The sequence below is a fragment of the Parambassis ranga genome, chromosome 3 (assembly GCF_900634625.1).
Source record: "Parambassis ranga chromosome 3, fParRan2.1, whole genome shotgun sequence".
Taxonomy (NCBI): domain Eukaryota; kingdom Metazoa; phylum Chordata; class Actinopteri; family Ambassidae; genus Parambassis; species Parambassis ranga.
The window spans coordinates 547,611-563,835 of NC_041024.1; the positions used below are offsets into that span (position 1 = coordinate 547,611).

General features: G+C 52.7%; 2 protein-coding genes across 3 annotated transcripts; both read left to right on the forward strand.

Annotated features, from left to right (window-relative positions):
- Window positions 1-254: 254 nt before the first annotated feature.
- Window positions 255-5,966, forward strand: gpatch1 (G patch domain containing 1). 2 transcript variants are annotated; one of them, XM_028402746.1, is made up of 20 exons: window positions 255-351; window positions 784-918; window positions 1,374-1,459; window positions 1,722-1,882; window positions 1,987-2,084; window positions 2,281-2,339; window positions 2,414-2,659; window positions 2,732-2,879; window positions 2,995-3,074; window positions 3,143-3,362; window positions 3,646-3,966; window positions 4,049-4,227; window positions 4,303-4,430; window positions 4,512-4,600; window positions 4,670-4,839; window positions 4,911-5,178; window positions 5,252-5,338; window positions 5,467-5,561; window positions 5,632-5,774; window positions 5,839-5,966. In XM_028402746.1, the coding sequence occupies exons 1-20, from the start codon at window positions 282-284 to the stop codon at window positions 5,870-5,872; spliced, it is 2,817 nt and encodes a 938-aa protein (XP_028258547.1). In that variant the 5' UTR covers window positions 255-281; the 3' UTR covers window positions 5,873-5,966. The 2 variants fall into 2 exon arrangements, with proteins under 2 accessions (XP_028258547.1, XP_028258548.1); XM_028402747.1 differs by having other exon boundaries at window positions 5,255-5,338.
- A 196-nt stretch (window positions 5,967-6,162) lies between these two features.
- LOC114433575 (WD repeat-containing protein 88-like) lies at window positions 6,163-15,213 on the forward strand. Its single transcript, XM_028402214.1, has 11 exons — window positions 6,163-6,270; window positions 7,114-7,224; window positions 7,331-7,419; window positions 7,493-7,556; window positions 7,741-7,879; window positions 7,955-8,084; window positions 8,172-8,356; window positions 8,430-8,512; window positions 8,600-8,668; window positions 14,781-14,876; window positions 14,984-15,213. The coding sequence occupies exons 1-11, from the start codon at window positions 6,163-6,165 to the stop codon at window positions 15,107-15,109; spliced, it is 1,200 nt and encodes a 399-aa protein (XP_028258015.1). The 3' UTR covers window positions 15,110-15,213.
- The last annotated feature ends 1,012 nt before the right edge of the window (window positions 15,214-16,225 follow it).

Sequence of the window (16,225 nt, forward strand, 5' to 3'; positions counted from 1 at the left end):
TCAACCACAAGGACACACAACCAGCCGTCTGCCCTTCATGACCGACAAAATCACACACAAACAGGTCAAACAGCATCGTATAGAAAGAACTGGGTCTGTTCAACAGCTGGCAGCACTGTAACAACAATAAAACTATAATCTAGAAGTGACTGCTCCGTTAAGAACAACAGTCACCAGCAGATGTCGCTATTTCCCCAAACGTAGCCAGTACTTCTAAAATTGGGCTTCGCTATTCTGCACCGTCTCGGTCCCTGCGCGGACACCGTAGTTGTAGTGTAAACATGGCGTCCGACGGCGACAGTGAGGAGGACTTCGTGAGTTACGGGACTCCTCTGGAGCCTTTGGAAGAAGGTGCGTTTATTTCGAACACGTCGCGGTCTCTTCGTGTTTACTGAGACACGTTCTGAGTGTTTAGTGTGGAGGAAACCGACTGCGCAGAATCCAGCGGACACTTCAGCGAGCTAAGCTAACGAGCTGCTAGCTGCTCTGAGAGCCAGGCTCCGTTCAGAAACCCGCTCATTTAACATTTAGAGTGTTGGTACCAAAAGACAGGACTGGATCAGGACCGACTGTGTGTGTGTCTGTCTCTGTGCAGCCTCGTTACACACACCCACTAAAAACTAAACATGCGCGTGCTCGCTCCATCTGTACATGAATGAACACAGCAGTTCAGCTAAATGGTTTTGGACAACAACTGAGAAAACTGTGTGTGTCTGTCTGTGTGTGTGTCTGTGTGTGTGTGTGTCTGTGTGTGTGTGTGTATGTGTGTGTGTGTGTTTGCAGACGAGCCGCTGAAGAAGCCGATCCCGCTCCACGAGCAGACAGTGAAAGATGAGAAAGGTCGATACAAGAGGTTCCATGGAGCGTTCACCGGAGGGTTCTCAGCGGGGTACTTCAACACGGTGGGCTCCAAAGAAGGTCAGAGACACACACCTGTGTGAGTGTGTGTGGCTGTGAGTGTGTGAGTGAGTCTGTGTGGCTGTGTGTGTGGCTGTGAGTGAGTGTGTATGGCTGTCTGTGAGTGTGTGTGTCTGTCTGTGTGTGTGTGTGTGTGGCTCTGTGAGTGTCTGTGTGTGTGTCTGTGACTGAGTGTGTGTGTGTGTGTGTGGCTGTCTGTGAGTGTGTGTCTGTGTGGCTGTGTGTGTGGCTGTGACTGAGTGTGTGTGTGGCTGTCTGTGAGTGTGTGTCTGTGTGGCTGTGTGTGTGTGTGTGTGTGGCTGTGAGTGAGTGTGTGTGTGTGGCTGTGAGTGAGTGTGTGTGTGTGGCTGTGTGTGTGGCTGTGAGTGAGTGTGTGTGTGGCTGTGAGTGTGTCTGTGAGTGTGTGTGTGTTTTACTGTTAATTACCGATGTCTTCTGTGATCTTGTGTCTTCAGGTTGGGCTCCATCAACCTTTGTGTCGTCACGGCAACAGAAAGCTGAGAAACCTCGGTCCAGACCTGAGGACTTCATGGACGAGGAGGTACAGCCGTCCTGAGGGAGTTATTAAAAAACATAATGTAAACAACATATGGCACAATCAAAGCCCAGCAGCCACAGGCGGCCATGACCTGGATCTTTGTACTCAGGCTTTAAAAAGCGGCATGCAGGACGCCTGAGTAAAGGCCGTCCTGGGACTGTTGGGATATCCTGTGTTTGGACCTGCACAGTGATGGTTCCTCCCCTGTGCGGTGTGCACACAGCAGGTCTGAGTGTCAGTGCTGTTGTTTGTGTGTTGACCTCAGGATTTCAGCGAGCACGGCATCGCTCCCGCACAGATCACCACCAGCCAGGAGTTCTCGTCCAGCCGCAGGGACGAGGCCGCCGAGAAGGCGAGAGCCGTCGGCGCTCAGGCTGCGCTGATCCCTGGAGACACGCTGCTGGAGGAGTTCATCGCACCCGCCAGGTAACAGCAGCCGAGACTGGAGCAGGCGACAAGCTTTGAAGGTTTGATGTGGGTCACACTGCTTAAACAAACACCCTCCTCTCTCTGGTGCTTTGTGTCCTCAGGTCGTCCGTCGGGGTGGAGCTGCTGAGGCAGATGGGTTGGAGGGAGGGTCAGGGCGTCGGGCCGCGTGTGAAGAGGAGGGCTCGCAGACAGCGGGCTGGTACGAAGCGGCGGCACCTTTGTATCACTGATGTAGTTCTTCCTGAAGGGTTGCCGTGACAACCGTTTTCACAGTTTAACCGTTGTGTTAAGAGTGACGTCTTAAGATGGACGTCTTGTGGTTCTGCTGTCAGGGCCGTTCCTCAGCGGCAGCAGGAAGTACTGCTCACATGTCCTGTCCTTTGTCCTCCTGACAGAGAGCGGAGCCAGAGTTCACAGCTGTGTGATGCCCCCTGCTGGTTCAGAGGACTCAGAGGTAGGTGGGATGTTTTCCCGTCATGTTTCCAGCCGGGTACTTCATGCTCACCTCATTCACTTCCTGTTGACCAGGACGACGACGACGAGGAGTTTGCTCCAGAGAACGTGACCTTTGCCCCCAAGGATGTGACTCCAGTGGACTTCACCCCGCGGTCAGGGCTTCAGGGTCTGGGGTACCGCGGCCTGAACCCGGGCCTGGCCCTGCTGGGCCGCGGCGCTGCAGAACACATCGACCTTTTCAAACCTCAGTCTGAGAGTCGGAGTCAGCTGTTTGGGGAGAGAAGGAGCGGCTCGAGGAGAGGAGGCGTGGCCGGACAGGTAGCGTCTATAAAGCTCAGGGTAAAGATGTCGGCGGTTCTTATCTGCCTGCTGATGACCTCTGACCCGCAGGCCTTCGGGGTGGGGGCACTGGAGGATGATGACGAAGATGTGTACCACAGGGACTCCATGTCCAAATATGACACTGTGCTGGGAGGAGAGGAGCCCGGGGACGGGCTGTACGGCTGGACGGCCCCTCAGCAGTACACCCAGAGGACAGGTGCACAGCTGCACACAGCTGGACAGATCCATCAGCTACTGAGGGGTGCAGGACCTCAGTGACCTCGAAAAGTCCCCCCTGAAATTGAGATATGTTTGCTTTTTAATGTTCCCAGGCAGAAGCAGGGATGCGTCGTACCTCGGTAAAATCCTGGAGGGCTTCACTTTGGCCCAGAACCCAGCCAAAGAGAAGACGGTGAGTACCCGGGGACTTACCTCTGAACTCAAAGCCTCGGACCCTCCTAACTCCGAGTCTGTCTGCAGGTCTTCCCCCCTCCCTCTCTGCCCCGTGATTACCGCCCCATCCATCGGTTCCATCCCTCCGCTCCGTCCCTCTCTAGTCTGCCTGGGGTCAGTCCCGCACTGGCAGAAGCTCTGAGGACCTCCAGGGGCCACATGGTCAAAGAGGAGCCGCAGCAGGGTGGACGCCACCAGCTGGACTCCGGCCAGAGGAGGGCGCTGCTGGGAGAGGACTCCCTGCAAGGTAGGAGAGCTTCTCTTTGTGGAGGGCTTGATGTCAGCTTCCTCTTCCTGTCAGAGAACGTAAAGGCTCCTTCAGAGCAGGACGCCCACAGATGGCGCTCCGCCCACAGATGGCGCTCCACCGACCCTGGAGGGTGGATCCTCCGTCGGCTGAAAGTTACAGTTGTCTGTTTTTGTGTTTCTGGGAACTTGTTGCTTCCAGATGTTCAGGAAAAGGATCAAAGATGTGTTGATATTGAGACAAAATGATGAGGATGTGATGAAGATGTCTCCGTGCTCCTCAGGTCCCACATCAGTCATGGAGCTGCTGAGGCCGGAGGACAGAGAGCGCCTGCTCAACCTCCGCAACGCCTCCACCAAAACCCCAACCTCAGATTCCCACAGTGCTGTGCCGGCAGCCGGGTTGAGGGCAGGGTCAACAGTGGCTGCGTCTGCGCCACCTCCCTCGCCCTCCCCCTCCTCGTCTGGCTCCCAGCAGCAGGAGGCGCTGGCGGCGTGGCGAGGTGTGCAGCCATCTTCTCAGACCTTCAAACCATTTGAGAAAAACCCGAGCAAGCAGGCACGCTACGAGCTGTACCTGAGCCGCCTCCGACAGGGAGACAGAGGTAGGCGGGGTTGTCTGGTGTGTCCCAGCATGCACTGCAGGAGCATCTCTGTAAACCTCCTCCTCTGCCTGTCTCCTCTCAGACGCCCTGGAACAGAGTCTGGACCTGGGGATGACCGAGTGGGAGCGCAGCAGAGAGCGGGAGGAGTTTGTCCGAGCCTCCATCTTGTACCGACCGTCCTCGTCCTCGCTGTCCTCCCGCTTCACCCGATCCAAACACCTGGAGGACGACGACACTGTGGAGGTCAGCCAGGAAGAGAAGGTAGGACGCCACGCCGCGCTCCGACAGGGCCGCCTGTCTGAGGCGGAGATATCAGGTGTGTCTGTCGGTTTTTAGGGCGACGTGGACGACAAAGAGGCGGCCGTCAGGATGAAGCTGTTTGGGAAACTGACCAGAGAGACGATGGAGTGGCACCCTGACAAGCTGCTCTGCAAGAGGTTCAACGTGCCCGACCCGTTCCCCGGGTATGACGAGCCAATCGGATGGCAGGATGGTTGTACCGCTGCTTGAGCCGTGACTGATTCTGACTCTGATTGGTCCTCCAGGTCAGGTTTGGTCGGGCTGCCCAAAGTGAAGAGAGACAAGTTTTCAGTCTTTAACTTTCTGACTGTGACGGAGAGCAGAGAGGCAGCAGGTACGTACCGTCACCCCCTGCTGGCAGAGGGAGGAACTGCAGCCTGACCGTCGTCCTCTGTCTCCTTAGCTCCTCCAAAGCCTCCAGAGCCTGGCAAGAAGTCGAGGTGGGACGTCTCAGAGCAGAAGGAAGAGGGGAGGAAAGGCGACCCGCTGAGCGAGATGCTGAGCACCGCCCGAACCCAAACCTCCGCCCCTGCAGCGCTGCCTGCTCCAACCAGCAGCGGCGATCAGACCGAGGTCGTATGCTGAGAACACCTGCAGGGTGACGGAGTCTTTAAAACCTGACCCGGTCCGATCTCCTCCTGCAGGTCAAGTCAGCGGAGCAGCCGAGCTCAGAGAAGAAGGAAGGAGATGAAGAGGAGGAGCAGGAGGAGGAGGAGGACAGCCGGCCTCCCATGGACCTGTTCAAGGCCATCTTTGCCAGCTCTGAGTCCTCCTCTTCATCAGAGGGGGAGAGCGACAAGGAAGAGGAGGACACCACGAAGGATGGAGGAAAAATGGAGTCCCAGCCTCAGAACCTCTTCAACATCACGTCCTCCACGACCTCCTCCATCGCCTCCTCCAGCCAGACTGCAGGTACTCCGTTATTTTTCCTTCGTGGCGTGCTGTCGGCCTGGTGATCGTGACTCTGACGTCTTTTCCTTTAAAGCAGCAGCTTCCTCTCAGGCGCCGGCTCGGGAAAACGAGCAGGAGAGGGCGGAGTTTGGTCCGAAGCTGCCGCCTCCAGCTGCTTACAGTGAGTGCTGACATCAACTGTTTGAATAGACAGACCTCGAACGCATCATGTGTGAAGCATCGAATATTTCAAACCTCTGTTTTCTCTAATGAACTCATTTCATGTGCTTTTCCCCTGTTCGGCCAAAGGAGGCGCCTCCATCGGGGAGGAGAAACACAGCAAGAGGAGCAGAGAGAGGAAACACAAGAGCAAGAAGCAGCACAAACACAAGAAGGAGAAGAAGGTAGAATCCTCAGGACGCACTTCATCAGGAGCGTTCTCAGGCTGACGCTCTGATGCTTTCTCCTCCTCAGAAGAAGAAACAGAAGAAACACAAACACAAGGGGAAGCAGAAGAAGAGTAAGAAGGAGGCGTCGGACAGCAGCTCAGAGGACACCGACGTTGACGAAGACGAAGGTGGAGACGGACAGGTGTCGACAGACGAGCTGCTGAAAAGGTCACAGAAGTCAAACACTGTAACTGTGTGTGTGAGACTTACTCTAACATGTGTGTCCTTCCAGGCTGAAGAGCGTCAGGTCACATCAGTCCTGCTGAGCCAGCAGCCGTGTCCTCCGTGAGGACGTCCCGTCCCCTCACACCTCACCAATTTACACAATAAAAATTTAACCAATAAAACGTTTGAACCTGTTGTTGTGTCACTGGCGTTCCATGTGTCACCTGAAGGACCCTGCCCCAATCTGTTTATGCATCACACTTTAAATGTCCCACCGCTCCTGAAGGCACCACCTGGCTGCCCGCGGAGCGGCTGCCATGGTAACGGGTAACCGCAGCTAGCAGCTAACGAGCTGCCGAAGCTTTTTGTTTTTTTTACGAACATTTGAAAAATGGCGTCCAGAAAGAAGGACCCGCTGTCAGTGGAGGAGTCTGCAGGAGGAGAGGGGGAGGAGAGGGAGGAGAGCGGAGCAGCAGGACACAGGAGCTGGGAGCCTCAGGTAACTTAGCTAAACGGTTAGCTTAGCAGGATGCCTTCCGACAGCTGCGCATCTGCGCATGCTCCAGCGCCACGCTCTAATAACTAGTCACCAGAACATAACAAGATCCGAAAACACGAGCTGATGAATAAATACACACAGGACTGCACAGCAGGGGGAGCAGGTTCACCTGACAGATGCCTGACCACAGAGACACACAAACAACAACAACACAAAGAAACAGAAAACAATACAAAGACACACAAACAACAACACAAAGTAAACAAAAACAATGCAAAGAACAACAACACAAAGACACACAAACAACAACACAAAGACACACAACAACACAAAGAAAACAATACAAAGACACACAAACAACAACACAAAGACACACAACAACACAAAGAAAACAATACACAGACACACAAACAACAACACAAAGACACACAAACAACAACACAAAGACACACAAACAACAACACAAAGACACACAAAGAACAACACAAAGAACAAGACAAAGAACAACACAAATACACACAAAGAACAACACAAAGAACAAGACAAAGAACAACACAAATACACACAAACAACAACACAAAGACACAGAAAACAACAACACAAAGACACAACAACACAGACACACAAACAACAACACAAAGACACACAAAGAAACAGAAAACAACAAACAACACAAAGACACACAAACAACAACACAAAAAACAGAAACACAAAGAAAACCAAAAACAACATAGAGACACGAAGCAGCCTAGGAGCGTCAAAATAGCGTCACTGTGATGTCACTGCGATGTCTCTGTGGTGGTGGTTGTACCGTGTGTGTGTGTCTGTGTGTGTCTGTGTCAGATACCAGTGAAGCTGTTACGAGGTCACAGCGACGCCGTCACTGCCGCCCGGCTCTGCTGTGAGGACCGCTGCGTCCTGAGCTGCTCCGCTGACTGCACCGCCGCCCTCTGGGTAAGCTGCTGATACTACAACACACACACAGTGGAAGTGTGTGTGTGACTCTTCAGTCCACACCAGTGTGTTGAAGCTGCTTCCTGTTGACCTCTGACCTTTGCAGGACGTGGCGAGCGGCAGACGTCTGAGGACGTTTGAAGGAGTTCACAGTAAACCCATCAGTGAGTGCGCTCAGATACCACACGGACACAGGTGAGTCTGACCGCTGCCAGCCCACACAGGTCCGCTCACCGACCTCACCACTGTGTGTGTGTGTGTGTGTGAGGATGGTGACGGTGTCCTGGGATAAGAAGATGGCGGCCTGGGACCTGGAGACTGGACACACACTGGTGAATCCTCTGACGCTCCTGTAGATCAAATTTAAAACAGTGTCTTCGTGACAAAAGTCACATGATTAACAAAAGTATCCAATGATTACTGGATAAATGATCACATGTTGTTACACTGATGTTCTTACCTGTGATAACGTCTGTTTTCTTTTCACTTCCTGTCGGCCATGATGTCTTGGTGCAGTGGACGGCGCCACAGCCCGGCCTGCTGACGTCCTGCAGCGCCTCGTCTGACGGACGCTTTGTTGTTTGCGCTTCGGACCCACAGAACGGCGTTTACGTGTGCGACGCAGCCAGCGGCCAGACGCTGCAGCGCGTCACCGGTACGACCAATCAGACGCTGTGCGCTCAGAACGATGGCCGCCCTTTAATGAAGGCGTGTTTGTGTTCTTCACCAGAGCTGCACCGCTCCACGGTCACACGGTGCCGCTTCGACCCTCAGAGCCAGCGAGTGGCCATGGCGTCGGCGGACCGCAGCGTCAAAGTGTGGGACCTGCAGGCTCAGAAAACCACCGTGTCCGTCGACAGGTCAGGACCTTCTGCAGAATATTGGTCGGTGATTGGTTGGTTGCCAGGTGACTCAAAAACTCTTGATACTTCCTGTCTTGCTCTCAGCAACCACAGCAACGTGGTGTCAGACTGCTGCTTCACCACCAACGGGCACTTCCTGTGCACGGCGTCCTGGGACAAAACGCTGAAGCTGTGGGACCTGCAGGCGGGCGGGTTTCGTTCTCACGGCGGGACGCCACTGCAGAGAGGACACGATGGCAGCGTGAGCAGCTGCTGCTTCTCTGCTGATGGTGAGACGTCTGAGCGAGGCGGCCATCTTTTCTGATGACCTGCAGGTCATTTAAAGTCCTCATGTTCCCACAGCCAACCTGCTGGCGTCCGGCTCCTATGACAGGACTGTTGCACTCTGGGATATGTCCTCTCTGTGCCAGACTCTCATCCTGAAGGTCAATAACATCATCAGGGACCGCGGCCCACATGGCAGACCCTGCTGCTTCCTGCTTCTGTTTAACAGGCTTTTTGTTTTGTTTCAGGGCCACTCTGATTGGGTGACAGATGTGTCACTCAGTGCTGACAGGAAGTTGGTGGCTTCTTCCTCTAAGGTTCCCGCCCACGCTGAGTATATTCACTGAGAGTGTGCAGAGAAAGGAGAAGAAGAGGGAGACAGGACAGAGAGGATGAAGGAGAGAGAGAGAGGAAGAAGAGGGAGACAGGACAGAGAGGATGAAGGAGAGAGAGAGAGGAAGAAGAGGGAGACAGGACAGAGAGGATGAAGGAGAGAGAGAGAGGAGAAGAGGGAGACAGGACAGAGAGGATGAAGGAGAGAGAGGAGAAGAAGAGGGAGACAGGACAGAGAGGATGAAGGAGAGAGAGAGGAGAAGAAGAGGGGAGACAGGACAGAGAGGATGAAGAAGAGAGAGGAGAAGAAGAGGGAGACAGGACAGAGAGGATGAAGGAGAGAGAGAGGAGAAGAAGAGGGAGACAGGACAGAGAGGATGAAGGAGAGAGAGAGAGGAAGAAGAGACAGGACAGAGAGGATGAAGGAGAGAGAGAGGAAGGAGAGAGAGAGAGGAAGAAGAGGGAGACAGGACAGAGAGGATGAAGGAGAGAGAGAGAGGAAGAAGAGGGAGACAGGACAGAGAGGATGAAGGAGAGAGAGAGAGAGGAGAAGAGGGAGACAGGACAGAGAGGATGAAGGAGAGAGAGGAGAAGAAGAGGGAGACAGGACAGAGAGGATGAAGGAGAGAGAGAGAGGAAGAAGAGGGAGACAGGACAGAGAGGATGAAGGAGAGAGAGAGAGAGAGGAGAAGAGGGAGACAGGGACAGAGAGGATGAAGGAGAGAGAGGAGAAGAAGAGGGAGACAGGACAGAGAGGATGAAGGAGAGAGAGGAGAAGAAGAGGGAGACAGGACAGAGAGGATGAAGGAGAGAGAGAGGAGAAGAAGAGGGAGACAGGACAGAGAGGATGAAGAAGAGAGAGGAGAAGAAGAGGGAGACAGGACAGAGAGGATGAAGAAGAGAGAGGAGAAGAAGAGGGAGACAGGACAGAGAGGATGAAGGAGAGAGAGAGGAGAAGAAGAGGGAGACAGGACAGAGAGGATGAAGGAGAGAGAGAGGAGAAGAAGAGGGAGACAGGACAGAGAGGATGAAGGAGGAGAGAGAGAGGAAGGAGAGAGAGAGAGGAAAGAAGAGGGAGACAGGACAGAGAGGATGAAGGAGAGAGAGAGAGGAAGAAGAGGGAGACAGGACAGAGAGGATGAAGGAGAGAGAGAGAGAGAGGAGAAGAGGGAGACAGGACAGAGAGGATGAAGGAGAGAGAGAGGAGAAGAAGAGGGAGACAGGACAGAGAGGATGAAGGAGAGAGAGAGAGGAAGAAGAGGGAGACAGGACAGAGAGGATGAAGGAGAGAGAGAGAGAGAGGAGAAGAGGGAGACAGGACAGAGAGGATGAAGGAGAGAGAGGAGAAGAAGAGGGAGACAGGACAGAGAGGATGAAGGAGAGAGAGGAGAAGAAGAGGGAGACAGGACAGAGAGGATGAAGGAGAGAGAGAGGAGAAGAAGAGGGAGACAGGACAGAGAGGATGAAGGAGAGAGAGAGAGGAAGAAGAGACAGGACAGAGAGGATGAAGGAGAGAGAGAGAGGAAGGAGAGAGAGAGAGGAAGAAGAGGGAGGACAGGACAGAGAGGATGAAGAAGAGAGAGAGAGGAGAAGAAGAGGGAGACAGGACAGAGAGGATGAAGGAGAGAGAGAGGAGAAGAAGAGGGAGACAGGACAGAGAGGATGAAGGAGAGAGAGAGAGAGAAGAAGAGGGAGACAGGACAGAGAGGATGAAGGAGAGAGAGGAGAAGAAGAGGGAGACAGGACAGAGAGGATGAAGGAGAGAGAGGAGAAGAAGAGGGAGACAGGACAGAGAGGATGAAGGAGAGAGAGAGAAGAAGAGGGCGACAGGACAGAGAGGATGAAGGAGAGAGAGGAGAAGAAGAGGGAGACAGGACAGAGAGGATGAAGGAGAGAGAGAGGAGAAGAAGAGGGAGACAGGACAGAGAGGATGAAGAAGAGAGAGGAGAAGAAGAGGGAGACAGGACAGAGAGGATGAAGAAGAGAGAGGAGAAGAAGAGGGAGACAGGACAGAGAGGATGAAGGAGAGAGAGAGGAGAAGAAGAGGGAGACAGGACAGAGAGGATGAAGGAGAGAGAGAGAGAGGAAGAAGAGACAGGACAGAGAGGATGAAGGAGAGAGAGAGAGGAAGGAGAGAGAGAGAGGAAGAAGAGGGAGACAGGACAGAGAGGATGAAGGAGAGAGAGAGAGGAAGAAGAGGGAGACAGGACAGAGAGGATGAAGGAGAGAGAGAGAGAGAGGAGAAGAGGGAGACAGGACAGAGAGGATGAAGGAGAGAGAGGAGAAGAAGAGGGAGACAGGACAGAGAGGATGAAGGAGAGAGAGAGGAGAAGAAGAGGGAGACAGGACAGAGAGGATGAAGAAGAGAGAGGAGAAGAAGAGGGAGACAGGACAGAGAGGATGAAGAAGAGAGAGGAGAAGAAGAGGGAGACAGGACAGAGAGGATGAAGGAGAGAGAGAGGAGAAGAAGAGGGAGACAGGACAGAGAGGATGAAGGAGAGAGAGAGAGGAAGAAGAGACAGGACAGAGAGGATGAAGGAGAGAGAGAGGAAGGAGAGAGAGAGAGGAAGAAGAGGGAGACAGGACAGAGAGGATGAAGGAGAGAGAGAGAGGAAGAAGAGGGAGACAGGACAGAGAGGATGAAGGAGAGAGAGAGAGAGAGGAGAAGAGGGAGACAGGACAGAGAGGATGAAGGAGAGAGAGGAGAAGAAGAGGGAGACAGGACAGAGAGGATGAAGGAGAGAGAGAGGAGAAGAAGAGGGAGACAGGACAGAGAGGATGAAGGAGAGAGAGAGGAGAAGAAGAGGGAGACAGGACAGAGAGGATGAAGGAGAGAGAGAGGAGAAGAAGAGGGAGACAGGACAGAGAGGATGAAGGAGAGAGAGAGGAGAAGAAGAGGGAGACAGGACAGAGAGGATGAAGGAGAGAGAGAGAGGAAGAAGAGGGAGACAGGACAGAGAGGATGAAGGAGAGAGAGAGAGAGAGGAGAAGAGGGAGACAGGACAGAGAGGATGAAGGAGAGAGAGGAGAAGAAGAGGGAGACAGGACAGAGAGGATGAAGGAGAGAGAGAGGAGAAGAAGAGGGAGACAGGACAGAGAGGATGAAGGAGAGAGAGAGGAGAAGAAGAGGGAGACAGGACAGAGAGGATGAAGGAGAGAGAGAGAGAGGAAGAAGAGACAGGACAGAGAGGATGAAGGAGAGAGAGAGAGGAAGGAGAGAGAGAGAGGAAGAAGAGGGAGACAGGACAGAGAGGATGAAGAAGAGAGAGAGAGGAGAAGAAGAGGGAGACAGGACAGAGAGGATGAAGGAGAGAGAGAGGAGAAGAAGAGGGAGACAGGACAGAGAGGATGAAGGAGAGAGAGAGAGAGAAGAAGAGGGAGACAGGACAGAGAGGATGAAGGAGAGAGAGGAGAAGAAGAGGGAGACAGGACAGAGAGGATGAAGGAGAGAGAGGAGAAGAAGAGGGAGACAGGACAGAGAGGATGAAGGAGAGAGAGAGAAGAAGAGGGCGACAGGACAGAGAGGATGAAGGAGAGAGAGGAGAAGAAGAGGGAGACAGGACAGAGAGGATGAAGGAGAGAGAGAGGAGAAGAAGAGGGAGACAGGACAGAGAGGATGAAGGAGAGAGAGAGAGGAGAAGAAGAGGGAGACAGGACAGAGAGGATGAAGGAGAGAGAGAGAGAGAAGAAGAGGGAGACAGGACAGAAAGGATGAAGGAGAGAGAGAGGAGAAGAAGAGGGAGACAGGACAGAGAGGATGAAGGAGAGAGAGAGAGGAGAAGAAGAGGGAGACAGGACAGAGAGGATGAAGGAGAGAGAGAGAGGAAGAAGAGACAGGACAGAGAGGATGAAGGAGAGAGAGAGAGAGAAGAAGAGGGAGACAGGACAGAAAGGATGAAGGAGAGAGAGAGAGGAACAAGAGGGAGACAGGACAGAGAGGATGAAGAAGAGAGAGAGAGGAGAAGAAGAGGGAGACAGGACAGAGAGGATGAAGGAGAGAGAGGAGAAGAGGGAGACAGGACAGAGAGGATGAAGGAGAGAGAGAGAGGAGAAGAAGAGGGAGACAGGACAGAGAGGATGAAGGAGAGAGAGGAGAAGAGGGAGACAGGACAGAGAGGATGAAGGAGAGAGAGAGAGGAGAAGAAGAGGGAGACAGGACAGAGAGGATGAAGGAGAGAGAGAAGAAGAAGAGGGAGACAGGACAGAGAGGATGAAGAAGAGAGAGGAGAAGAAGAGGGAGACAGGACAGAGAGGATGAAGGAGAGAGAGAGGAGAAGAAGAGGGAGACAGGACAGAGAGGATGAAGGAGAGATAGAGAGGAAGAAGAGACAGGACAGAGAGGATGAAGGAGAGAGAGAGAGGAAGGAGAGAGAGAGAGGAAGAAGAGGGAGACAGGACAGAGAGGATGAAGGAGAGAGAGAGAGGAAGAAGAGGGAGACAGGACAGAGAGGATGAAGGAGAGAGAGAGAGAGAGGAGAAGAGGGAGACAGGACAGAGAGGATGAAGGAGAGAGAGGAGAAGAAGAGGGAGACAGGACAGAGAGGATGAAGGAGAGAGAGAGGAGAAGAAGAGGGAGACAGGACAGAGAGGATGAAGGAGAGAGAGAGAGGAAGAAGAGGGAGACAGGACAGAGAGGATGAAGGAGAGAGAGAGAGAGAGGAGAAGAGGGAGACAGGACAGAGAGGATGAAGGAGAGAGAGGAGAAGAAGAGGGAGACAGGACAGAGAGGATGAAGAAGAGAGAGGAGAAGAAGAGGGAGACAGGACAGAGAGGATGAAGGAGAGAGAGAGGAGAAGAAGAGGGAGACAGGACAGAGAGGATGAAGGAGAGAGAGAGGAGAAGAAGAGGGAGACAGGACAGAGAGGATGAAGGAGAGAGAGAGAGGAAGAAGAGACAGGACAGAGAGGATGAAGGAGAGAGAGAGAGGAAGGAGAGAGAGAGAGGAAGAAGAGGGAGACAGGACAGAGAGGATGAAGAAGAGAGAGAGAGGAGAAGAAGAGGGAGACAGGACAGAGAGGATGAAGGAGAGAGAGAGGAGAAGAAGAGGGAGACAGGACAGAGAGGATGAAGGAGAGAGAGAGAGAGAGAAGAAGAGGGAGACAGGACAGAGAGGATGAAGGAGAGAGAGGAGAAGAAGAGGGAGACAGGACAGAGAGGATGAAGGAGAGAGAGGAGAAGAAGAGGGAGACAGGACAGAGAGGATGAAGGAGAGAGAGAGAAGAAGAGGGCGACAGGACAGAGAGGATGAAGGAGAGAGAGGAGAAGAAGAGGGAGACAGGACAGAGAGGATGAAGGAGAGAGAGAGAAGAAGAGGGAGACAGGACAGAGAGGATGAAGGAGAGAGAGAGGAGAAGAAGAGGGAGACAGGACAGAGAGGATGAAGGAGAGAGAGAGAGGAGAAGAAGAGGGAGACAGGACAGAGAGGATGAAGGAGAGAGAGAGAGAGAAGAAGAGGGAGACAGGACAGAAAGGATGAAGGAGAGAGAGAGAGGAACAAGAGGGAGACAGGACAGAGAGGATGAAGAAGAGAGAGAGAGGAGAAGAAGAGGGAGACAGGACAGAGAGGATGAAGGAGAGAGAGGAGAAGAGGGAGACAGGACAGAGAGGATGAAGGAGAGAGAGAGAGGAGAAGAAGAGGGAGACAGGACAGAGAGGATGAAGGAGAGAGAGGAGAAGAGGGAGACAGGACAGAGAGGATGAAGGAGAGAGAGAGAGGAGAAGAAGAGGGAGACAGGACAGAGAGGATGAAGGAGAGAGAGAAGAAGAAGAGGGAGACAGGACAGAGAGGATGAAGGAGAGAGAGAGAGAGAAGAAGAGGGAGACAGGACAGAGAGGATGAAGGAGAGAGAGAGGAGAAGAAGAGGGAGACAGGACAGAGAGGATGAAGGAGAGAGAGGAGAAGAAGAGGGAGACAGGACAGAGAGGATGAAGGAGAGAGAGAGGAGAAGAAGAGGGAGACAGGACAGAGAGGATGAAGGAGAGAGAGAGAGAGGAGAAGAGGGAGACAGGACAGAGAGGAACAAACGTCATACATCATGGATGGCTGAGCTGCATGCTCTGTCTGTGTCTTCGATTGCCCTGTCTCTGTCTCTACAGGACAGGACGGTGCGGCTTTGGGACATCAGGAACATGGAGGATGTCCCAGAGGTGATGCAGAAGAGGACTGAAGGAACAGGAGTCCACATGCTGAAGGTCAGACATGGAGACACTGAGGGCAGCTTGTGGCACAGCAGAGCTAACCGTGTGTGTCTGTGTGTCTGTGTGTGTGTGTCTGTGTGTGTGTGTCTGTGTGTGTTCAGTGTGAGGAGTGTGGAAAGCCGTTCCCGGTGTGCAGACTGCAGACCTCGGATCAGCTGACTCGGTGTGTCTTCTGTCGTCTCAAATCGCCGTCCAGATACCGACCACAGCCTCCACCCGTCATGTGACTGATGTCCATAGAACTAGCTAACGGCTGCTAACAGCTGCTGATTGGTCAGCTCAGATTAGGACTGATGGGGACAGGAGGTCCTCTCCAGGAGTCCTCACATATACAGACCCTTTCCAAAAAATTAGACTATCAAGGAAAAGTTCATTCATTTCCATAGTTCCATTGAAAAAGTTAGATTAGATCAGATTAGATTAGATTAGATTAGATCAGATTAGATTAGATCAGATTAGATTAGATCAGATTAGATTAGATCAGATTAGATTAGATTAGATTAGATCAGATTAGATTAGATTAGATCAGATTAGATTAGATTAAAGCCTCAGGCCACATTTGAAATGATTATTTGTTCATGTTTACATCGTTTGGGCTCCCAGCTCATAAACCCATGGAAACACAGTGATCATGTCCTGAACTCACAGCTCCTCCAGGTGTCCCAGGTGTCTTTGAATCGCTCCAGTTCAGTTCAATATGGGGAAGACTTGACAGCTGGCCAGAGACCATCACTGATGCCCTCCATCAGCATCATAGGGTCATCATAGGGTCATCAGAAGGTCATCAGAAGGTCATCAGAAGGTCATCGCTCAGGAGGCTGGCTGTTCACACCGTGTCCAGGCATATCAATGGAATCTAGTGGAGGGGCAGACAACACAAAGAAGAGCTGCCAGCAGGCATCAAGGACGTGAGGGCTTCCATAACGCCCCCGCAGTGCCCCGGCCCATCAATCGGATCAAGGCGAAGGGGTTCTGTACTGTACAGAACTGACGTGTGGCTTCGACAGCACCATACTTTGACTGATGTGATCCTATGGAAGTAGATGCTGATGCTGAGCCCAAAATATGTCAAATATGTAAAATAAACCAATAAATACTTGAAATCATTTAAAATGTGGGCCTGAGTCTATAATCTATGAACGTTTGAAGTGATTTAATGTTCAGTCTGTAGACTGCATCTCTACAGGGGCTCTGCTGTGTCCAATCAGAGCGGAGCATGCTGGGAGGTGGCTTGGATTTACCCTGATGATGTTGATGTTATTTTGGTTTTCATTTTGATCTGTGGGAGGGTTGTTAGTGCTCCTTTATTGCTCCGAGCTGGGTTTGAGTTCTGTTTGACTTGT